Source organism: Hippocampus guttulatus, chromosome 10 (assembly GCF_054856545.1).
Source record: "Hippocampus guttulatus isolate MCC_2025c chromosome 10, RoL_Hgut_1.0, whole genome shotgun sequence".
NCBI classification, from domain to species: domain Eukaryota; kingdom Metazoa; phylum Chordata; class Actinopteri; order Syngnathiformes; family Syngnathidae; genus Hippocampus; species Hippocampus guttulatus.
The window spans coordinates 5016960-5041599 of NC_141270.1; the positions used below are offsets into that span (position 1 = coordinate 5016960).

General features: G+C 42.3%; 1 protein-coding gene across 3 annotated transcripts; it reads left to right on the top strand.

The window, feature by feature from the left end:
• The first annotated feature begins 1012 nt into the window (after positions 1-1012).
• Positions 1013-24568, top strand: myofl (myoferlin like). 3 transcript variants are annotated; one of them, XM_086122698.1, is made up of 55 exons: positions 1013-1165; positions 1912-1967; positions 2093-2184; positions 5099-5207; positions 5953-6025; positions 6185-6354; positions 6528-6656; positions 7346-7408; positions 7498-7548; positions 7711-7741; positions 7812-7927; positions 8626-8752; positions 8843-8946; positions 9021-9089; positions 9159-9202; positions 9275-9357; positions 9715-9754; positions 10146-10177; positions 10321-10445; positions 10540-10653; positions 11296-11473; positions 12242-12366; positions 12456-12565; positions 12645-12837; positions 13196-13351; positions 13432-13563; positions 13934-14097; positions 15029-15143; positions 16370-16472; positions 16562-16698; positions 16772-16936; positions 17268-17355; positions 17530-17607; positions 17844-18025; positions 18097-18255; positions 18358-18459; positions 18553-18714; positions 19207-19372; positions 19451-19521; positions 19595-19609; positions 20002-20100; positions 20426-20554; positions 20678-20833; positions 20895-20986; positions 21074-21244; positions 21474-21622; positions 21710-21849; positions 22132-22220; positions 22285-22380; positions 22538-22679; positions 22762-22861; positions 22927-23120; positions 23952-24061; positions 24143-24290; positions 24441-24568. In XM_086122698.1, exons 1-55 carry the CDS (start codon positions 1078-1080, stop codon positions 24480-24482), a joined length of 6174 nt encoding a protein of 2057 aa, XP_085978824.1. In that variant the 5' UTR covers positions 1013-1077; the 3' UTR covers positions 24483-24568. The 3 variants fall into 3 exon arrangements, with proteins under 3 accessions (XP_085978824.1, XP_085978823.1, XP_085978825.1); XM_086122697.1 differs by lacking the exon at positions 9715-9754 and having other exon boundaries at positions 10142-10177; XM_086122699.1 differs by lacking the exons at positions 9715-9754; positions 10146-10177.
• Positions 24569-24640: the final 72 nt, after the last annotated feature.

Below are 24640 nucleotides of genomic sequence, written 5' to 3' on the forward strand. Positions count from 1 at the left end.
TATTATTATTTCGTCGTATTTTATTGAAGAGGTAGCAAAAGTAAGTACTCATGCATACTAACGCTGTACTTAAGTGGTGACACACAAAAAAGACAAAAATGTCCTCAAAATCAGCTCACGTATAACTAAAAGTCAAATTGTGAACTGAGTAACAAAAACAAAGACAATAACACACTTAGTAAAATATACCAGCTGGGGGAAAATGCTTGCTGTGAACTGTTTAATAAAAAATGCTAAAATAGCTCATGATCACTGGAAAAAACAAGTACCGGTACACGAAAATGGCAAATTCTCCAATAAACTGAAAAACAACAAAAATGAGCAAAGGATAACTTCATGGGAGATTGGGGTATTCCTCACCTTGCGAACTGATAAACAAAAAAGGTGAAATTAGTCCATGACAACTGAAAACATCACATTGTGAACCGACAAACAAATAATTGCAGAATTAGCTTTTAATAACAACTGAAAAAATACACTTCTGCAACTAACAACAAAAAAAATGCTAAATTATCTCATGAACACCGGAAGAAAACATGGCACGTTATGAACAAACGGGGGGGGGGGGACGAAATTGGCCCTAATTCAAAATTCTATCTGTGCTTCCAAGAATCATTGAAAGCTAGATGCTGGTATGTTTTAGGCTGGCACAATGCATTTGGCAAATTGCTTTTCTTGGAGCTGATAAAATAATTTCTCTTAAATAATGCCTTGGATCTTGCTTTGAATCTGTTACATCATCATTAAAGAACAAAAACATGTTCCAGCTGTCAAAAGTTTAGGAAGGAGTCGTACGTTCAGTGTCTGTTCAAAGATAAGGAGCAAAATAAAGAAAGAAATAAAGAATTCTAAAAATAATTACTGAAGTAAAGCAGAGATTTTGTTCTGTTTTTATTGGCTGCTTGGTTTCAGTCAGCTCATTGTGACTCACAAATGAGGTCTCCCTCCTCCTCCTCTTTCTCCTCCCATAGCCACACGTCTCTCCTCTTCACTTCTCCTCCTTTCAGTTTTCCTCTAACTCTAAGGACTATGGTCCTCCTCCTCCTGTGAGAACACATTTTGGATTTACTATCAACCATGTTGCGGGTAATTGTTGAGTCTGCGTGCGGGATCCCCAAAAAGAAACTGGGCAACCCTGACCCAATTGTTTCTATTGTTTTCAGAGGTGAGAGATTATGAATGACTTTACATAGCGAAAGGTGAAATTTCAGCAATATAGCATTTGGAGTGTCGGTTTTTAACATATATTTTATATCAGCTTACCTTAAGTCACCTTTGTTTTATTATTTTATGGCATTCCTGAACGTTTTTCTTGAGTCTAAAGTGAATTGGGACCATCATATGGTAAATAGCCATTATAGCTCTGTTAATTAGACACTAGAAGCAATAATATACAACACAAAGAGCAATTTACAATTGTACTAAATAATTATACATCATTGCATCTTTAATGGAGTTTATGCGTTTTCTCTTGACTCCAAACTGAATATTATGACCATGATAAGGTAAATAAAATAAATTCTACATGGCTACGGATTCTAAAAATGTAGTATGTGTACCACTAGTTATGGGCTCCCTCTAGTGGTTTGCAAAATAAATTTTCCAAAGTGCAGTTCAGTTGTGTTCAACTTTTCTTTTAATCTATTTGCTTGTAAACATTTTTAAAATTATTTGTATGTGCAATACACTCCGTTAGAATCAAATATCATCTTTTTGTTTTTCCTCTGTGTAAACATAGTGTGACTTACAATGTTAGACATACAATAATAATTGCAATTCAACAAAATAATCATTCATAACACCTGATTTGCCAAGTCTGCTTCCTTTATTGTGTCCACACTGATTTCACAGTTGCATAATGCCTCAGTGACACTCTTCTTTTTTCCAACGAGGTTGCCTTTGTGATTTCAGGTGAAAAGAAGAAAACCAAAGCTGTTGACAATGAGCTAAATCCCGTGTGGAATGAAGTGAGTGCAGTTCACAGGAGTTGTGGGCCGCTCATAGTGAAACAAGAAATGCAGAAATGTTGACTCGACATGTAGAAAAGCATCTTTGCGAAACAAATGTATCTCTCTTTTTTTCATCGTTGCAGGGGCTGGAATTTGATTTAAAGGGTTTAGCGTTGGACGCATCTTCATTCATCGACGTGATTGTGAAAGACTATGAGACGATCGGCCATGACAAGTATGTGATTGTCAAGTTGTTATTGAACTCAGCACAAATGATCATTTTAAAAAAAGGAATTAAAACTCGCTGTGTGACGGGGCCTTTTTTTGTAGTTTTACATCCAAATACGAAAAGTAAAAATAAATGAAGTATAATTGCCATTTGAGATTGTGTAACCCGTTAAAACCGCTACATTTTTAGAATGGATTAATTTGATAAATTGCATTCCATCCTATTGCTTATTGCTGAATCCTCATTTGGTGCAGAGCTTCCTGGATTACAATATTTCAACATTGACAGAAAGAAATAAGTAGTGATTGTCGAAAACGAAATACCAGTAAATAAATCAGGATATAAATAATTGTTTACTGTCTTTGTAGGCATAATCCCCACTCGGACCCATCAAATTATTTAAACTGGAATTTGTAATCCCTTTAAGGTAGTTTCATCCATCCATCCATTTTTCATAGGACTTGCCCTCATTGGCGTTTGCGCAGTTGTGGGAGTGAACACACTTGATTCCCCGGGCAATCAAAGCGGCTCTTCTCATTCCCTTTAAATTCAGTCCAGTTGAGGCACGTGATCTGGCGGAAACATGACGGACTCGTCCGCTGGAGTCCATGCAGCGATACATACATTTATGAGGAACTGCAAAAGAAAATCTCCACTTGCGGATGATGTAAAGTTGGCCGCTGTAAAGTAGGCAACTGGACCGCTTTGCACCCTTGATCATGCGTGTGTGTATCTGTGGTATTTTTCCTAAAGAACATAATCACCGGGAACACACACACACACAGACTGTTACTATGGTTAAGTTCAGACTTGTAGAGACCTCAAGCAAAAAGCATTGTTATCCTTTTCGCTGTGCTTGTCAGGAATGTTGCCTTAAAAGGGCACAGTCTCTGTTCTCTTATAAACTTCCTCTCACAGGATGCCACACCATCACACTCTGTAGTCATCATGCACTTTAGATATATACTTCAGAGTACAGTAGTGTAATTTAAAGGTTTGTGCAGTGCAAACAGGGGGCGTGCGGGGGCACGGGGGTTATAAAACAATCCAGTGACCCATCGTCAGAAAGATTCTGCCATTTCAGTCTGTCTCACACTTGAATATTTTTCCATGACCCCTTCTCCAGACGCATGGCGGTGAGTTGAGCAAGAAGAATGCCTGTCCCGGCTTGTCATCCTGGCACAGCTGAGATTTGCAGAATGGAGAGTTCTTTTTTTTTTTTTTTTTGTGCCGCGACCTGGATTTTAGGAAAAGGAATGTGAACCATGCTTTAAGAAAAGCATCCATTTTTAAGAATACAAAAAATTATTAATTTAATATAATAAAGCGTGTGACTTGTAGTTTTTTTTATATACACATATTGTAGGGCTGTGCACGTCTAAGTGGTGACTTGAATCGAGATGCCGATTGGCATCGTGTGAAGCGCGTTGGTTTGGGTTAACTGTATTAACTTTGGTGTGGGTTGAGTGCACATTACAACATTCGGAAATGCTGTTGCTTTTAAAAGGTATGGTATGAAGGATGCCCTTAGGTGCTTTTTATAGCAGCAGTGTGTTTGAAGAAAGGACCGAGAGCTGCTGCTCCACATGTGGCTGCGCTTGTTGTTTTAAACTCTTGAGGGGTTCGAAACGTTCATCTAGTATGCAAAGTATCACCTTTGTTCTCAGACTGAATGACAACTGCTGCTTTCTAGGCTAAACTAACTTTAAAAAAAGAAGCGGCCCATGAATAAGATCGGTCCTCTTGTCATAAGTTTGCTTTTCCCTTTTTCCTCCCAGCCCCCCCCCCCCCCCCCCCCCGGCTTCTAAATGTGGCCATCCTGACACCAAACACGACATGCCTGTGGTCCGTGCTAATTGTTTCCATCCTTTCTCATGCCGTGTTTCCATCATCCTCAGCGCGTTTATTACATAACATCAAATTGTCTACACCAGAACTGACTCGACAAGAATTGAGCAGTTAAACAGAAGATCTGAAACCAAAAGAGCGTCCCGAAAATTAAAAAAAAAAAAAAACACACACGGGAGGAATGCGGATGACAGAAAATGACAGACCTCCTTATGTACATAGCAGAACAAACAAAATGAACTTATACTGTATAGTGACAGTGATACTAAGCAATGTAGTAGTCGTGCCTTTTCCTTCCGTTTCTGCGACGTCAAAAAACACCGCTGATGATCATAGTTGGCAGTTGGAGTGCAGAAGACTCCGTTCATTAATACTCCCCATTTAGATTGAGGAAGCAGAAACGAAACAGCAGAAAACAGGAAGATGAGTGATTTGAAAACTCTTTATTTTGGCTTGTGTTTACTTAGTGACCGTGGTGTGCGCACGTGTGTATGTGTGTGTGTCCTAGCCTATTACAGGTTGAATTGGTAAAACAAAAAGTCAATACATAAATCCCCCATCCCCATTTTGCTCCGTTTTCTATTTTTATTTTTTGTAGAAAACATATAGTGAAGATTTATAAGTGTTTGTGGAAGATTTGACGGGTTAATTTTTTTTTTTAAAAACACCCTCCACCAAATTTCAACGAGTGTTAGTTAGGAATTTATTTTTGCTATTCGCGGGCTGGCCCATTGCTTATTCCTCGCAGATAGCGGGCTCAATTGTAGTGCTCGGCAAGAGGGAAAACCCGGACTTGTCGCCAGGCCGTAGCGATGCAAAACGGGAATTTTCTGCAAAATAAATGAATCACATTTTGCAATCCATTGTGGTTAATAACCACACGGCGCCATCGCAAAGGTGAAGATGGGGAATGAGGAAGTGGAAGTGGTCCATTCCCTCCACACTGTTATGAACAATTGGTCACACAGTGGCCAGTTTTCCTCCCACACTATACCTTTGCCAACAGCTTTTATATCTTAAAACAAATGATTAACTGTAAAGATTCATGGCGAATTTCTCATTTGATTTTCAGGTTCATAGGCTCTGCGAAAATCTCGCTGAGGGACTTGGCCGGTGGCCACTTGAGATCACTCCCGTCCAAGAATGTGCCCCTGAGCAATGACAAGCAGCAGCCAATTGGGGTAAAAAGAACCCAACAGTCTCTTTTTTTTTTTTTGCTCACAGGATGGACATTTTTGGCTAATGTTAGCATTTAATCAGCGCGGAGGAGACCGTCACTTGGCAACATGATTCAGTTAGCAAAGATTTGTTTACAAATATCTTTAGAAATATCTGAAAGCTTTTCAAATCAATTGATATTTCATGATGACAGTGTGGACGTGTTGGGCTTGACAAACATCCAGCTCACGCGAGTAATAAGAAAGAAACAAAGCGCAACTTGAAATATTTATTCTGTGACAATACACTCTTTGAGCCTCTACTGAAGAGAGACAAAACGCTGGTTGTAATTTAACTTAAAACAAAGGTTTCTCAAAGACGCAGTTATTCCTTTATGACAGGGTGGACATTTTTTTGGGGGGGGGGGCTAATGCTAGCATATAATGAGCGCATAGTAAAACTTCACTTATCAACATGAATCAGTTAACAAGATGTCTGTGCGCAGAGTAGACACGTTGGGCTTGACAACATCCAGCTCATAATATTAAGAAAAGTTGAAACATTTATTCTGCACCAATCCACTCTTCAGCTTCAACTGAAGAAAGACAAAACGCTAGTGGCGATGTCCGCTGAAAACATCAGAGGGTTCCTTAAAGGGGCAGTTACCCCATTATGACGGGGTTGACACGAATACACCAAAGACAAGTTATGATGTTGACCATCCTGCATCGGATTGTAAATATAATAATTGTGTAAATTTCTTTTCAGGCTACCATTAATTTACTTATCGGGTATGAACCACCCGGGGAAGCTGCTGATGGCGACGTGTCACATGTGGATGGTAGGAATCCAGCGCACTTTTATTATTTTGGATCTCATTAGATTGTGCAGCTAATTTGGGCAGGATATGAATCGTTTTGAATGTAACTGTAAATGTTTGGGGGAGTAGCTGTAAAGAGAGTCAATGACTGAAATGTGTTCATTCCACTGTGGACCCCAGCAGCCTGCGAGGAGGCCGACGAGGGGGATGCAAACGTGGATGCAGGGGATCATGTGGGAAGCCCAGCAGGTCCGGGTACGCCAGTACAGCCCGGTAAAGCGAGTCACAAGCCGCTCCGCATCGGCCGCAAGAAGCACAGATCCCTGGCTAACAAGCCGCAGGATTTCCAGGTATTGTATTGGAGCGTCAATTAAGACGGGAATTTGTAACCACTTGAAAGACAGAAGGCGTAAACAATAAAGGTCTGTGATCTCACATCAGTCCTGTACATTTTCTTAGAAACTGTCACTTAACGAAGAATAAAAAAAGAAAACTGTCAGAATGCTTCTTTTCACACGTCCAGATTCGTATCCGTGTCCTGGAGGGCCGACAACTGTCTGGCAACAACATCAGGCCCGTGGTGAAGGCGAACGTTTGCGGCCAGACCCATAGGACGCGAATAAGAAGTGGCAATAACCCTTTCTTTGATGAGGTACCGAGTTCATCTCCAGCCATTCCTTTAGAACTTGTGTGAATCCATCCATCCATTTTCCAAACCGCTTGATCCTCATTAGGGTCGCGGGGGGTGCTGGAGCCTATCCCAGCTGTCTTCGGGCAGTAGGCGGGGGACACCCTGAATCGGTTGCCAGCCAATCGCAGGGCACACAGAGACGAACAACCATCCACGCTCACATTCACACCTAGGGACAATTTAGAGCGTTCAATCAGCCTGCCATGCATGTTTTTGGAATGTGGGAGGAAACCGGAGTACCCGGAGAAAACCCACGCAGGCCCGGGGAGAACATGCAAACTCCACACAGGGAGGCCGGAGCTGGAATTGAACCCGGTACCTCTGCACTGTGAAGTCGACGTGCTAACCACTGGACTACCGGGCCGCCCACTTGTGTGAATGCTGAACAATATTCACACGTTATTCAACACCGAAATTCTTTTGTTTTTGGTCTTCCTATATTTCTCTGCCATTTAAAACCATTACAACTTTGAAATATTGACCTCATTCAGGACATTGTGAGAACTATTGTCCACATTGCATGAGTAGTCAGTCAACCCAGAGGCCCAACAATTTGTAAACAAGCCATTAAAAAGTCCATTTTCCAGAATGTTTCCACTTTGAGTCCTAAAATGATTTTTTTTTTGTTTGCTTATTTGCTTCCCCTTCAGACATTTTTCTACAACGTGAACATGCTCCCTTCAGAGCTGTTGGATGAAAGTGTCAGTCTAAGGGTGTGTACCTTTTTGATTTTGAAAATTTGACTATGTGTGACAAATAATGGCCTCATTTCAATTGAACTGAACGCTGTGCTTTTTCAAAGGTTTATGATTCCTTCTCCCTCCGAGCTGACAGTCTCATTGGCGAGTTCAAGGTATTGCAGTTTGAAACTTCTTTGGCTGGCCTTACTGTCGTCTTTTTATTGATTTATTAATTTTATTGTGTTAAGCATATTACATTTTGGGGGATTTTCACTTCTTTTCACGTTGACCAATTATTTGTCCAAACGGTGGCATTAAATCTCTTTTTTCTCCAGCTAGATGTTGGCTACGTCTACGATGGACCAGGTGAGACTTTCTCCATATTTTTTTTTTCTTCCTTTGTGTGAACAGTTTGTAATGTGTATACTGTGTTCAGGCCATGCCATACTGAGGAAATGGCTGCTGTTGAGTGACCCCGACGACTCCAGCTCCGGGGCCAAAGGTTACCTGAAAGTCAGCATTATCGTGGTGGTGACTGGGGAAGAGCCGCCGGTGCGTGTACATCCTCCGAGCACCGTGACGGGAGTACACTACAGTATATAATGGGCTTTTATGTTGCTTTTGGATCGGTCACCAGATTCGGAACACTTGCAAGCGTGGCAGATAGAGGATATCGTTTGGTGACCTTAATTACCGTATTTTCCACACTAAAAGGCACACTGGATTATGAGGCGCACCTTCAATGAATGGCCTAGTTTGCATTATAAGATGCAATCTACAATGCATCCACTAGATGGAGCTACGCTCAAGGAAATGCCAACTGAACGATCAGATGTCAGTAAAACATATTCAATAAAGCAGCAACACAGTTCACTTACAACAAGTTATAACAGTGACTTGTAAACGTTTCTTGCCGCCGCTCTATTTCCGTGTTCAACTGCGTAACCGATCGCCTTAAGTTTGAACTCTGCGTTGTAAGCATGTCTCGAGCAAGGAGCCATTTTGCGGTCGAAATATTACCGTAATGACCATACACAAGGCGCGTCGGATTTTAAGGCACGCTGTGAGCTTTTAAGAAAATGGAAGGCTTTTAGGTGCGCCTTTTAGTGCGGAAAATACGGGAGTGTAATTGGACCGGTCAGAATGTTCTTTGTGTCAACTCGTGCATTAGATCTCATTAAACGTATCTTAAGAGATTATTGTAGAAGTACATTCTTAATAACTGCGCTGAAATTGGTCCTGCCATGCAGACTGAGAAGAGAGAGCTGAGCGAGGATCAGGACGACATCGAAAGTAATCTTCTGGTGCCGGCAGGGGTTACGATGCGATGGGCCACGCTCAGCCTCAAAGTGTTCCGTGCAGAGGACATGCCACAAAGTACCGAAACAACTATGTTCAATACTGTGCAGCGTGCTGTTGGTAAATCTCTGTCTATACTGTACAACTTTTTTTTTTCTCACTTCATAGTGGATGACGCATTTGTTCAGACGGTCAAGCAGGTCTTTGGCGCGGATGGAGACAGAAAGAACTTGGTGGATCCGTATTTGGAGGTCAGCTTTGCTGGAAAAAAGGTAATCAAGTCAAAGTCAAATGTTTTCTTCCCTCGTTTGGACAAGAAAATAGTTTTCATTTTTGTCATTTTTAGCTGTGCACCAGAATCGTTGAGAAAAATGCAAATCCCGAATGGAATCAGACCATCCACCTCCAAGTTAAGGTAAAAAAATGTTGCGCCTTGTGGCGGTTGATATTATAAGTCTTGAATCACCTCCATTGTCCTCTGCAGTTCCCGTCCATGTGTGAACGCATCAAGTTGACCATGTTTGACTGGTAAGAAGTGAGCAATTTTCCCACCCTGTAACACGGCAGCTGTTGTTTGACGTGCCAACGTGCTCTTGGCAGGGATCGAGTCAGCAAGGACGACGCGATCGGAACAACATACTTGAACCTCAGCAAGATCTCTTCCGCTGGCGGAGAGCTTGAAGGTAAGGCTAAGTGTTGTCATAAACAACAAGCATAAAAAAAGGAAATAAGATGCAAATGAGTTTTTCTCAGGTTATAGCAAAAGTAAAAACAAACACAAAAATAAAGAACAAAAACATAAAATAAAAAAAATAAAAAATAAAATATACATACCAGTATTTTTGATCAATGTTATTTTACTGTATATGGAATTCAATGAAACACTATGATACATTACTACCAAAGTGATACATTTTTATATTCATACTATAGAAGCAGAGACTATAAAATATAATCTACTACTACTCGAAATAATAATAAAACATTTCACTGCATTTACATTTTATAATTGTGATTTGTCTTGTTTCATTTTTAAACAGACACACAAGGTGACGTTTGCAACAGCTTGTCTGAACATACGTAAGAGTTGTGGGCACCAGTTTGAAAAAGACTTTGGCTTTCTTTTAAAAACCTCTTCGTCATTGTGTGTGTATGCATGTCAGGGTGACCCAAAAGCTGCTTGACCGATTTCTGAAAATTGTTCATTTTGCTCAGTCCAAACAACCAGGCCAAGACCAAACATGTTTGGTTTTGTTTTTTTTAAACAAGAGTTCAATGTCTGACTTCTCCACCAAATTTCATGGAAACCGGTCAAGTAGTTTTGGTTAAAACGCACTTGTTAAAACACACCCGTCTGACGTCTTGGTGGTGGTAATAACATTGTGAAACAGGAATAACAGTAGAAAGAAAACAAAATCAATGAAAATTTATCAGGGTTGTTAAAATTCTTGTTTCATTTTCAAACAGACGAACAAGTTGAACATTGCAACAGCCTGTCTGATTGTACGTAAGAAAGTACCAGTTTTAAGACCTTGACTTCCTGTCTCAAAGATGTCTCAGTCAACATGTGTGTTTGTGTGTGTGTGTGTGTGTGTGTGTGTGTGTGTGTGTGTGTGTGTGTGTGTGTGTGTGTCTGCTCATTGTAGCGAGCCCAGCCACAAGCGAGTCTGGTTTCCTGCCAATTTTTGGGCCTTGTTATGTCAACTTATATGGCAGCCCAAGGGAGTTTACTGGACTCCCTGACCCGTATGAGGAACTTAACCGTGGCAAGGTAAAAAAACAAAAGAAATAAAACTAATCTCCGCATGGAATGTTTTGATGATCTCTCATTTGAAAGTCTCCATCGAACTTAATTGCACTTGCAGGGTGAAGGTGTCGCCTACAGGGGGAGAGTCCTTGTCGAGCTGTCCACTCTTCTTGATGGAAAGGTGGATAAGAACATCGACGATATATCCAGTGATGACATCCTGGTGGCACAGGTAGGAGGATTCAAAAAGTCAGCTCTATTAACGGAGATGTCTTATGGAGAAATGAATTTTGCACATGCTCTCACTTCCCCCATTCCCTTTCCCTATGTGCAAGTCTTCAAGATCTGTTGTTTTGTTTTTCCATGTCGCAATGTGATGAGGTGATGCGACAAATGCAAATTAATTATCATTTCACTTTAATTTCTTGAACACTTGTATCACAACTGTTGGCCTAATTGACATAATACTGGATCAATCCGAGTTTCTCCGCCCATGACTTGATAGCTAGGCTCGGTTAAGATCCGCCATTTTCGGAAAACATTCTTCCCCTGCATATTTGCTATTTGTGAATTCTGCTGTTTACATATTCTTTTTAAACCTATCCTCAGTTCACTAAAAAAAAAACTCAGTTATTTGCTGTTGTGCTCATGCCAACACCCTGTCTAAAATAAAAATATTGCTTATTGCATCCAGGTGCGAGGGGACTAAGTTGAAGTAATTAGGAGGAGCTTCATTCAATCAGGCCATGGCCTTGTCTAATAGAAACATTATTCCGCTGACAAAATAACAACTGCTTAGTTCCAAAGCGACAGTACATTTTAACCTTTAACATTTAACCTCTAACCACGCCACATCCTTTGCTCTTGCGTGCAGAAATACCAGCGGAGGAGGAAGTTCTCGCTCTGTGCCGTGTTCCACAGTGCCTGCATGCTCCAAGAACCGGGAGAGCCCATCCAGTTCGAGGTCAGCATGGGAAACTACGGCAACAAGCTGGACTCCACCTGCAAGCCTTTGGCGTCCACCACTCAGTACAGCTTTGCTGTATTTGACGGTATGAACGTAAAGTTACTGCAGACGTGTATTTGGTACCCGGGCCATTAATAGAGACAACCTCCACTATGAACGAAAACATGTTTTTTCGATAGCTGAAATAGAAATACACGACTGAGATCATAAGTTTACACACCCTCTTATAACGGGGCATGTGGCATGTGTGTTTAATCAAATTATGTTAACAAACTCATGTTACAAAGGAGTTAGCAGACATGTGCCTTGATTTAAAGTGTCTCTGATTCACTCAAAGTAAATATCAGATGTTCTAGTCGCCTTTTCCAGACATTTTTGTAGTCACAGCACAGCTGCAACACAAAACCTTTAGGCCACTGTGCACACGTGTGCCACCACCTTATCTCTTTTTTTTTTAAATATTGAAAATGTGATAGGTCACCAAAAATATGGAAACATTTTTTTTACATTTTTGTTAATATTAAAGATAGAGGTGTGTCGAGATTTTATATGCACAACTACACAATTGGAAGCACTGCAGCCGAGAGAAATGTTGATATTAAGAGAATTGAGTGCTAGGAAGGAATTTATGCAATTTCACATTTGAATTTGCCGCAAATGGAAATCAGTGCCCCTGAAAGCGTGGTCTGCAAAAAAAAAGCCTTCCTGGCTTTTTAAACGGCCGCTCGTGACCGTGCTGAGACTTCTGTTCTAATATGCGATATATGTCTTGATCTCACTTTTATAAATTCTCCGGAGAATCTCTCGTCATTGCTTCAATTACAGTACCGGTACGTATTTTGTTTGCCCTCAGGTAACCACTACTACTACCTGCCCTGGGCGGACACGAAGCCCGTGGTAACGCTCACTTCCTCCTGGGAAGACATCAGCCACCGTTTGGACGCCGTCAACATTCTTCTCTGTATTGCAGAACGACTCGTAAGATTAAGGCACAATAGCACGTTGGAACAACACGTCAGTGCAAACGTCGCTCGCTCATCATCGCTGCTTTTGTCATTTCAACGTAGGAACACAACTTGTCCTCTTTGAAAATGGCCATCCAGTCCAAGGTGTCTGAGGACCAAGTACTTGAAATTTGGCTTCAACTCATCAGTCTCTTGCTTGAGGACTTGAACAGGTAATGGTTGATGTGTTTCAGACAATCTGGTATGCATAATTTGCAGTTTTTGAAAGCAGGAACACATTTTTGGGCACAGTCTCCAGCTTCCAGAGATGGAAGGCCAGCCCAATGTGACCGTGCTGGATCTCCAAATAAAAAACATGCGTGACGCAGCACTGGAGAGCCTCCAACAGATGGCTAATTGCCTGAGAGAGGAGGCAACCGATATCAAGGCAACTGTCGGTGACATTGAAGACTGGCTGGACAGAATCAAACAGCTGGCAGATGAGGTCAGATAAGATGTCCTTAAACTGTCTTATGTTTTGCCCCGTTCATCACAGCGAGGATACGGTCCACAACTGCAACTTAGACAGAATGTATATTTAAGTACATATTGCTGAGCACCTGTTTTTATTCTCTCTTTCCAGCTGTTTGTAACTTGAAATTTCCTGTCAAACTGACGCATAAAACGAAATTAAATATCGGGTAAATAAACACCAAAGCGTTCACATGAGCCATACAAATTCATCCATCAAAGAGCCACTCGCTTAATATTCCACATTTGGCCAGATGGTGTCTGACTAAAACTCAATGAGCATATTTCTCTTCACTAATTTCCAAAAAATGTTTGTGACAATCTTACGCCAGCCTCAGAATAGCATGCCCGATGTGATCATCTGGATGTTGAGAGGCGAGAAGCGCGTTGCTTTCGCCCGCATCCCGGCTCACCGCATTCTCTACTCCAACTTCAGCGAGCAGGCCTGTGGAAAACACTGCGGACGCACGCAGACTATCTTCATGCAGGTACCCTGACAAGTCACCATCGCGCTGCCACGTGTTTCGTAGCTTCATTCCCTCCCCTCCCCCTTTTGGATGTTTTTCAGTACCCCATGGATAAAAATAAAGGCGTCAAGATTCCTGTTCAGCTGCGGGTCAACATGTGGCTTGGTCTCTCCGCATGGGAGAAGAAGTTCAACATTTTCTCTGAGGGAAACTTCAGTGTATATGCGGAAATGGTAACTTTGGCTTCTGCTCAGTAATGAAAATTGTCTACACTTTTTGCTTTTTGCTTTATCGCCAAGCTTTTTAAAAAAAAAAGTATATATATATAGTATATATATATATATATATATACATCAATCCATTTATTTCTATGCCACTTAGAATGACTTAGCATATTTAATGTCAATCATGTTTTGATTTTAGATTAACTCATTCAGTACCAGCCAATTCTGGACCAAGTCTGAAAAGACGTTTAAAAATGTCTTTAGGAGTGAATGAGTTAATTATTGCCCATTTATTGGCCTCGGGAGAAACAGCTTGAACCACCCGTGCCCGATCACTAACTTTTATTTTCCAGCTTATACATCCATCCTCTCTCCATAGTATGAAAACCAGGCCCAGTTGTTTGGGAAGTGGGGACCCAATGGTCTGGTGGGTCGCCACAAGTCTTCAGACGTGACTGGAAAAGTGAAACTCAAAAAAGAGCGCTTCCTGCCACCACGCGGCTGGGAGTGGGAGGACGACTGGTTCGTCGACCCTGAGCGCTGGTACATCTCGATTTTTAAAAAAAAAAAAAAATCATGATACAATGTTCCAATGATATGTGTCAGTTTATGGTTTTTTTCCCCCCTCTGACATTTTTTTTTTAAAGCTGTCACCAAATAAGTGTGCTTGCTTCAAGCTATTTATCACTCCCAGTTGACGTTTGAGAAACTAACTTAAAAAAAAGAGAATGAAGCAGTGTGTATTTAAATACCAAAATGTTCAAACAAATTTATGTCCACTAGCTTAATGGCAACATATAGTGCGAAACGCCACAGAGAGCCTTACAGAAATGAACATAAAAAGACCTGCTGTTGTCCACTGCTCACAGCCAGACACTCACATGCAGTCTCGATGACGCACCGCTGAACCAGGCACCGCCTCTTAAAGGCACATGTACAACAATACGAATAGTATTGTTACCAATTTTGTCTATGTTCATATACAAGCACAAAACAGAAAAATAATCATACTAATACTCTTATCAAAATAACTTTTTTTTTTTTTTTTTGAAGACAGAATCTGTGATGCAGCTCTTGGATGGGACCTCATTAGGTTGTGCAGTTGGTTATCATGTCTCTACTGAACCGTGTACCTTTTAGGTCACAGGCCACATTCCTAACCACTTGGCCATCCTGGGTTTTTGTTATGATACACGACACGATATCCGCACCTTTCAACTCTTTCCTCTGTTAATTGTCAGTAATCATAATTCACTGCACGTTCCAGCCACCGTAACCAACAGCAAATACAATCGCAGGAAATGGAAAAAATGGACATTTCAATTTCCAGCAATTTTTTTGTATGAGGAGCACTCGTTCCCTCCCTTAGTGCGTACATTCTCGCACCGGGGCGCGTGTAAATAGTTTATCATGGCACACTGTCTTGAGTCACAAAGCCTCCCAGCAACATGTGTGCCTCTGCTGCTTTTTACAGCCTGTTGACAGAAGCCGACGCGGGCCACACAGAGTTCACGGACGAGGTTTTTCAGAACGAAACACGTTTCCCCGGTGGGGAGTGGAAACCTGCTGCGGAGCCCTACACCGATGTGGTATACAGTACCCTCCACTGCGCACACACACACGCGCGCACGCACACACACACACACACAACCTGTATCAACACTATGCGAATAATGCAGGTGAAGATTACGGGACAAAAGCCTTGTCTCATTCCCAAAATTCCCATTTTTATCAGTTTACTCTGTGCTATTATGTCGTCGCTCTCGCCGCCAAACCCTTCTGAGACTTTTTCACACGACTGTCGCTGGCCTCAGATGTTTGCGAACGTTCAAAAACCATTCAGTTCTCTGCTTTGTTTTACTTCCCCGTTCTCTCTTAAGCCTTGATGCTCGAGGCTGCTGTTTTTAAAGGTCATATTAACTCATGATGTGACACACAGCTGAGAATGAAGGATTCGGGCATAACGTGACCCACAAGGAAAGATGCAGAGTAAATGTGCCTCCTTATAACTAAAAATCCATGAATGTATTCTGTAAATTCAACGGACTCACTTTCTCTGACAGAAAATATACTTTAACCCTTTCAGGGACAGCGGAGCTTGAGTTGGTCAGGTTGGTTACCGTATTTTCCACACTAAAAGGCGCACCTAAAAGCCTTCCATATTCTTAAAAGCTCACTGTGCGCCTTAAAATCCGATGCGCCTTGTGTATGGTCATTATGGTAATATTTCGACTCCAAAATGGCTCCTTGCTCGAGACATGCTTACAACGCAGAGTTCAAACTTAAGGCGATCGGTTACGCAGTTGAACACGGAAATAGAGCGGCGGCAAGAAACGTTTACAAGTCACTGTTATAACTTGTTGTTGTAAGTGAACTGTGTTGCTGCTTTATTGAATATGTTTTACTGACGTCTGATTGTTCTGTTGGCGTTTCCTTGAGCGTAGCTCCATCTAGTGGAGGCATTGTAGATTGCGTCTTATAATGCGGTGCGCCCAATGTATGAATACAATTACAAAATAGGCCATTCATCGAAGGTGCGCCTCATAATCCAGAGCGCCTTTTAGTGTGGGAAATACGGTACTTCAATGTGAGCGTCAGGGAGTGACTTTTGGCCAACAGCATCTCCTCACGAGTACGCACATTTTCTCTTTCTGTGTTTGTCTCCTACATTCTTTGGTTAAAATACACAAAAGATAAAAAACGAGCCAACTTAATATCCACTGCACATTCAGGTTTAAATCAAGTGAGTCTACAGTATATTATTATTGAGCGATTATGAGGCAATTGAGTGAATCTGTGTCTGTGTGCTCTATAGAATGGCGAAAAGGCTCAGAGCCCCTCAGAGTTTGAGTGTCCCGTTGGATGGACCTGGGAGGACGACTGGAGTTTTGACAGCAACAGAGCTGTCGATGAAAAAGGTATTGTATAACGTGGGGGGTGGGGGGGGGGGGGTCCACAGTTAAAAATGTGTTAACGTGTTTGTTTGTTTGTTTGTTTTTAACTCGAGGCTGGGAGTACGGCGTGACCATTCCACCTGATGACAAACCCAAAACCTGGGTGGCAGCGGAAAAAATGTACCACATCCATCGTAGGAAGAGGCTCGTCAGACCCAGGCGGAAGACATCTGATAAAACTGTTGCCGATGTCAGCAGCAGTTGATGACCGATTTAGAAAAATGGCACTCAAATGGTCATTCTTGACTTTTTCACTTCTTCAGAGGCGAGAGACCGGGGAAGGCTGGGAATATTCCTCCCTCATCGGCTGGAAATTTCACCGCAAGGAGCGCTCGTCCGACACGTTCCGACGCCGGCGCTGGCGAAGGAAGATGGTCCCGTCGGACCGCATCGGGGCTTCCGCCATCTTTAGGCTGGAAGGCGCACTGGTGAGTCGATTCATTGGACAGTTCGTAAGATTAGATATTAATATTAAACATTTGAATTAGTTGATCACGAATGATTTTGACACAGCTTTTGTGGATCTTTTTAGATAACATTTCAAGTGATTAATAAATGTTGTTATACGAGAACAATATTTTTTTTCCATGTGGCCGTAGCCATGACAACATGAGTCATAATCATCGTGTTGGTGATTCACTTGCATGTGGCTCTTCCTGTTAAGTTTAAGTATTTTTTTTCCAGTTTGACTCAATATATGCAGTATTGACATACAAAAGGTCCTTGACACACTTCTTCCCTGCATTTTTTTGTTGACAGGGGGTTGACGTGGACGAGAAGGCCAGTAAAACGGATGCCGCCAAACTATTTGGTGCCAACACTCCCACCATTTCCTGCCACTTTAGCCGTGAGTTGTCAGAGTCAGATAAAACGCATGACTGATTAAAAGCCCTTTTTTGCTTTTTATGTACCGCTTCCTGACTAGCCCCGTTGTAAGATAACACAAGCATTATCCCCAGTCACATTGTTTGGTTATGTTGTATTCTCTCTGCGGTGAATCATTTGAAAATGCTCTCTTCAGGCTCTTGTGTTTATCAGCTGCGAGTGTACGTGTACCAGGCGAGGAATCTTTGTGCCATGGACAAGGACAGCTTCTCAGGTGAAAAGTGCAACACAAGAATCATTTGTTGTACGACTCAAAAGGGATGTGCAAGAACATCAAATAAAATCACGAATAAATAAACCACCCTAATCTGAATGTTTAACTTTTTTGTAATTATGTTCTTCCTCAATTTTCCCGTTGATTGCTCTTGGGGTCCCCCTAGTGGTCACGCGGACTTCAGCAGATCCTCAGTTGCCTCATGAAGCTTTGCCTACTGACTCTTCCTTGTGCAGATCCATACGCCCACGTGTCATTCCTTCACCTGAGCAAGACCACAGAAGTCATCGCTGCCACGTTGAACCCCACGTGGGATCAGAGTCTCATCTTTGATGATGTTGAAATCTACGGGGACCCACAAACCATTGCCCACAACCCACCGGATATCGTGCTGGAGCTTTATGACAGCGACAAAGTGGTGAGTTTTGAGGAAAATTAAGAAACCATGACCCATGATTAGACTTAGTCTAAGCGTTTTTTGTCATCCAGGGAAAAGATGAGCCCTTGGGTCGCTGTACGTTCCCCCCAGTAGTCAAACTCAACCTCGCTGTAGATTCTGGCAATAAACTGCAGTGGTACCCAGTTACCAAAAAAGGCCGCAGTGCTGGAGAAGCACTGCTGGCGGCTGAGCTTCTACTGAAGGACAAGGTAAACATTGGACAATAACATTGAGTTGCCAAGCGTTGCATGCTAAACGGAATGAAAAATAAAACAACATGTAAGATTTAATGTTTTGCTCGTATCTTGCAGGCGAATGAGGGAGATCTTCCTTTTGCTCCTCCTCGGCGAGGGGAGAAGCTCTACATGGTTCCTCAAGGAATCAGGCCTGTTGTGCAACTAACTGCCATCGAGGTAACGCCTTTCATTCCGACTGGTACACTTCTGAACGACAAAGAATGTGTTTTTTAAAAAAAATTTGGGTTTGTTTCGTTTTTTTCTTGCCAGGTCTTGACCTGGGGGTTGAGGAACATGAAAAGCTACCAGCTGGCCACGGTCACTTCTCCCAACTTGATCGTGGAATGCGGTGGGGAGATCATTCAAACAGCCATCATCAAGAATTTCAAGAAGAATCCCAACTTCCCTGGATCTGTGCTGCTACTCAAAGTGGTACGCGCTCCTGGAAGTTTACTGAAATTGCATCGCTAGCTTCATGCTAACACATCCGTGTTGTTTTTTTAATGTCGTGATATTCCATTGTTTCATATTCTACTTACCACTCAAATCAAAAACAAATTTGAAATGAATTATTTTTACACTTGTATGTGTTACTTATTTGATCGTCATAGAATAAACGAAATTATGTATTTTTAAAAAATGTAATCCGTTGAACTTCCGGTTCAATTTACCAAAGTCGCTCCGGTGGAAGTACATTACAGTAGTAAATTGTCTGAGGTACCTTATGGACACAGAAAGTAGCACACATAACGTCATTTTTTTCTGCCGACACATATTTTCACGTTATTTAACAAAATAAATAATTAAAATTGACTCTCAAAGCGTTTGAACATTCCGCTGGACACGTTTTCTGAGGCGCCATAGACGCCATTAAGAAGCACATTTTCCACAATATTTCCCTTCATATCACGTGTTGTTTTCCAGCTTCTCCCCAAAGAAGAGATGTACGCTCCTCCCATTGTACTGAAGGTCATCGACCACAGACCCTTCGGGAGGAAGCCGGTGGTGGGCCAGTGCACCATCGACTGCTTGAAGGACTTCCGCTGTGACCCCTACCGAGTTAACAGTCAAGTCTGCATGTCTGCCAGAGGTAGGCAGACTCACATGCACACAAATGTCACTATGTACCACGTTAGTCGCTATTTTTCACATCCTATTCATATTTCAGTGGCAATGATAGCAGCTGCTCAGGGCGATGTCGTCATAGACATCGAGGAGAGGCCGACTATCAAAGCTGAGGTGAATCGCAAGGCACGCACACACTCGTGCAGATGATAATTTATTAACCTTTTCTTTGAATCTTAAATTACAGGTTCAAACTGACAAGGTGAGTCTGTTTCTTTCTTTTTTTAAAAGATACAGTGGTACCTTGACTTTCGATTGCTCTTAACTCATTCAGTACCAGGCAATTCTGGACCAAGTCTGAAAAGACTTGTAAAAACGTCTTTGGGAGTGAATGAGTTAATTAGGAGATTTTAGAGTATGAGCTGTCGCTTGGTGATTTAGGGTTAGGGTTAGGGTTAAATTGCTTATTTTGGGAACCTGGAACGAATTAATGACATTTCAAGTAATTTCAATTGGTAAAATTGATTTGGTATGAAACTAAAATGAACTTGCTCATGGAAGGAGTTACGCTCATCAGCCAAAGTATCACTGATTTATTTTGTTTTCCCGCGTGTCCGGGTTCCACAAATATCATAATTCTTCTCAATTGTGCAGGAAGCGGAAGCAATTGATTGGTGGAGTAAATTCTACGCCTCGATTGGGCAACAGGAGAAGTGTGGCCCCTACCTGAAGAAGGGATACGACACATTACAGGTGAGGACGTGATCGTCTTCACACTTTATGTAAACAAAGATGTGATTAAATCTCTCGTACTCTCTGTCGTGAGTATTCTACAGCCAGTGAGCCTTGTCCGTTTCACTTTGGACTTACAGTATGTCCAAAACAAAAATGAACAGGAAGGATTTTTGTTGTAATCAAATGATAATGAAATGAGATTAAGATTTCCTTTCATTTTCTTGCAAATAGGCGAATTTGCCTTTTCATGATTTTCATTTCAAAATCTGCGTTGCGACTGGATCATACCAATCCTTTCACTGTCCAAATACTTCTGGACGTAACTGCATTATTGCATCAACAGGTGTACGACTGTGAACTGGAGCAAGTGGAACAGTTTCAGGGACTCACCGATTTTTGCAGTACTTTCAAACTCTCGCGAGGAAAGACGGACGGAGAGGAAGACGATCCCTCCGTTGTGGGAGAATTCAAGGTAAGGTAGCCTGCGTTGTACGTACAAACAAATTACTTGCAAGCTTAGTCAAGCAATGAATTTCGCCTTTTTTTTTAAGGCTGTAAATCCTTCATCCGTGTTTTGGTCTTTGACGACGCACAGGGCTCGTTCAAGATCTACCCGCTGCCTGATGACCCTGGGATGCAAGCTCCCCCCCGACAATTCCGAGAGCTTCCCGAAAGTGGGCCTCAGGAGTGTCTGGTCAGAATCTATGTGGTGCGCTGTATTGACCTGCAGCCCAAGGACACCAACGGCATGGTATGTTGACGATGGAAGACATTTAAATACTGAATACACAGCTGACATTGTTTTCTTTCAGTGTGATCCATATGTCAAGATTTCACTGGGGAGGAAGACCGTGGATGACCGGGATAACTACCAACCAAATACTCTCAATCCAGAAATTGGAAGGTCAGTGTGCGTATATTTTGCTCTCACAACTATTTTTGGCGCTAGGAGGGGCCGCCGTACCGTTTGAACTTTTCTTACTTTGTCGAGGATGTTCGAGCTGTCCTGCTACTTGCCACAAGACAAGGATCTGAAGATCGCAGTGTACGACTACGACTTGCTGAGCCGGGACGAAAAAGTCGGCGAGACCATCATCGATTTGGAGAACCGTCTGCTGTCCCGTTTCAGGTCCTGCTGTGGCCTGCCGCAGACTTACTGCATGTGAGTACCGTATCTTATATGGAAAGTGGCTGCAAATATCTACATGCATGGCGCATACGGTGTCCCCCGCTTTATTGCAGTATTTTTTACTGTATACTTATGAACTGTAATGCCTTTGCGTGTGGGAAAGGAGAGCCATGTACTTATTCAGTGATTTATTGAATGCAGTGACAAAAACAGAAAAAAAAAAACAACTTCATAATTGTTCTGTTTTATTATTTCCTTACAGCTCTGGGATGAATCAGTGGAGAGACCAGCTGAAACCTTCTCAGATCCTCCAAAACGTGGCCAAGATTAGGGGCGTTCCTCCACCACGCTTTGAGGGAGACGGAAGCGCTTTGTCTTTCTCAGGAAAAGAATACAGACTGCAGGATTTTGGTAGGTTTCCAGTTTGATTTATCATGAGCAAACTAGTTTGTCCATGAATGCATGTTCACTGTGGTATTCTGTGCCCCCCTTTTGCAGAGGAAACCGTGACCACACACCCCCACCTTGGCCCGGCCAGAGAGAGACTGCCACTGCATGTCCTCAGAGAGCAGGGCTTGGTACCCGAGCACGTGGAGACCAGGACCCTGTGCAGTTCCCACCAACCCAACTTGTCCCAGGTCGAGAAACTTTGCTGAATGTTCACACTTAGTCGTGCCACATTGACCACGGAATCCAGTACAATTGCCAGAGTCAAACACACATTAAAGCCGTTATACGAATCTCATGAAACTGAAGCTTGTGCAAGTTTGGACTGAGCACAGAAATGAATTATTTTTACATTATTTCCTATGGGAAATGTTAGGAAATGACTAAAGTCAACCAGTGTGTCACCCAATAGTGGTCTGCTATGCTTTGTAGTTTTCACTGGAAATGGAAATGTCTTTTCCCCACAAATACAGGGACGGATTCAAATGTGGGTGGACGTCTTTCCCAAGAGTCTCGGTCTGCCGGGGCCCCCGTGTGACATCACTCCACGGAAAGCCAAGAAGTATGAAACTTTGGAGGTTGAGTGTTGAATGGATGAATTGAATATTGTTGAATCTTTCAAACAGGTACTTCTTGCGTGCCATTGTTTGGAACACAACTGATGTCACTCTGGACGAAACAAGCATCACCGGGGAAAGCATGAGTGATATCTATGTGAAAGGGTATTTTATTTATACACACACACACACACACACACACAGGTCACAGGTTCGATTCTCTGTAATTCCTATGTGGTGTTTGCATGTTCTCCCCGTGCTTTTTCTCTTGGATGCTTGCATGCTGGTTTGTGTTTTGCTCATTTCTTCTACGATATCGTAGATGGATGCCAGGAATGGAGGAGGACAAACAGAAGACCGACGTTCATTACAGATCGCTGGACGGCGATGGCAATTTCAACTGGAGGTTTGTCTTTGCCTTCGACTACCTGCCCGCAGAGCAGCTGTGCGTCGTCTCGAGGAAAGTGAGTGAGAGCGTACAGTGGGAATGGACGTGGACATTGCGTGGAGGCCATAAACCCAATTACGCTTCTTGTACTTTGCTAGGAACATTTCTGGAATCTGGACAAAACCGAGTTTAGGATTCCTCCCAAGTTGATCATACAGATATGGGACAATGACAAATTCTCCTTGGATGACTACTTGGGTAAGACCCAGGAAATGTATGCTGTGAAAGTAAATACTGACAATTACTGTAATGGTTGTCCACAGGCTCAATTGAGCTGGACTTGCTCAATCTGATCGCCCCTGCAAAGACCCCCGAAAAGTGCAGCTTGAAAGTGTTGCCCGGAATGATCGGCTCCAGCACATCAAAGAAGTTCGTCTTCAACTCACTCTTCTCCCAAAAGTCGGTTCGAGGCTGGTGGCCGTGCGCCATTGAGCAGAACGGGAAGAAAGTCCTCGGCGTATGTTTGATCCCACATTTCTAATTGCCTACTTTTGTTGATGTCTTATTTAAAGGAGCTATAATATGCATCCATCCATCCATCCATTTACGAATCTAATCCGCTTATCCTCAGCCTATCCCACCTGTCTTCAGCCAGTAGGCAGGATACACCCTGAACTGGTTGCTAGCCAAACAGTGCAGACATACACGAATAACCATTTGCGCTCACAGTCACACCTCGGGACGATTTAGAGTGTTCCATTAACGTCCTGTGCATGTTTTTGGAACGTGGGAGGAAATCGGAGTACCCAGAGAAAAACCACACAGGCACAGGGATAGCATGCTAACTCCATAGAGGAAAGTCGGAGCCGTAATCGAACCCTGCACCTCCGCAATGTGAGGCGGACGTGCTAACCACACACACACATTTTATATAGCGTGTGTTCGTGCGTGTGCGTGTGCGCGTGCGTGTGTGTGTGTGTGTATATATATATATATATATATACACATATATATATATACACACACACATATTCTTTTTTTTTTACTATTACAGCCAAGTTATACTGTACTGCTTCCAAGGACAAAGAATGTACCAATTCCTTGACACTAAGCTGCCAAATGATGGCGCCAAATACTGCTTTTATATGAGACAAAGGCTTTAGCGTCATCTTGTGGTATTTTAGGATGACAGAAAGAGTACAAAAATAGTGGATAGGCCAGTTTTTCGCTGAAGAACAGAAAATGCCCCTCCCCGAAAAAGTACAGTGAATAGAACGACACAGAATTTGTCTTACAAGCAAATAAAACATACATTTTCCTTAATTTGTCAAATTGGTGTGCTTTATAGGGGAAAGTCGAAATGACGTTGGAAATTGTGGAGGAGAAGGAGATGGAGGAGAGACCGGCAGGGAAAGGCAGAGAAGAGCCCAACATGAATCCCCGACTGGAGCCACCTAAGTGAGTATCCTTTGGAATATGAGTTGTCTTCACATTTTCTTGACCATGGGTAATCATCGTCTCCCAATTCCTCTCCGCCAGCCGTCCTGACACCTCGTTCTTCTGGTTTACAAACCCTTTCAAGACCATGAAATTCATCATATGGCGAAGATTCAGATTGCTTTTCATCATTGGGATCCTACTGCTGCTAGTCTTACTGTTCCTCGGGATCCTTTTCTATTCTCTACCTGTAAGTTCGCTCATTTGACGTATTTATCCTAAATGTTTATGGCACGTGTTCATAATTTGACACTGACAACTTTGCAAATACTCTTGGCCTGCGTCACATGGAAATTGTTCTTTATGCAAGAGTTAACAATTTTCACATTTATCTCCACAGAACTACATTTCCATGAAGATTGTGAAGCCCTTCTCCAAGTGACAGCAAAAAAGTCCCGGTCAACCATTTTGATGCAGAATCTACAAATTGATGGTCCTTCATGACTTGATTAAAAAGTCACCAGAGCAGTTTGCATCGTTGAGTTTTTTTCTTCCCCCCATTTTAAAATGTTATTTTTAATATATTGATCTTGTAAATTG

What these genes read in the sequence shown, in the direction of transcription:
- myofl (XM_086122698.1), top strand. Translation starts at nt 1,078, where the DNA reads ATGTTGCGGGTAATTGTTGAGTCTGCGTGCGGGATCCCCAAAAAGAAA. An exon ending in TGTTTCTATTGTTTTCAGAG is followed by an intron (nt 1,166 to 1,911) that starts GTGAGAGATTAT and finishes TTGTGATTTCAG; the next exon opens with GTGAAAAGAAGAAAACCAAA. An exon ending in AGCTTCTACTGAAGGACAAG is followed by an intron (nt 18,256 to 18,357) that starts GTAAACATTGGA and finishes CGTATCTTGCAG; the next exon opens with GCGAATGAGGGAGATCTTCC.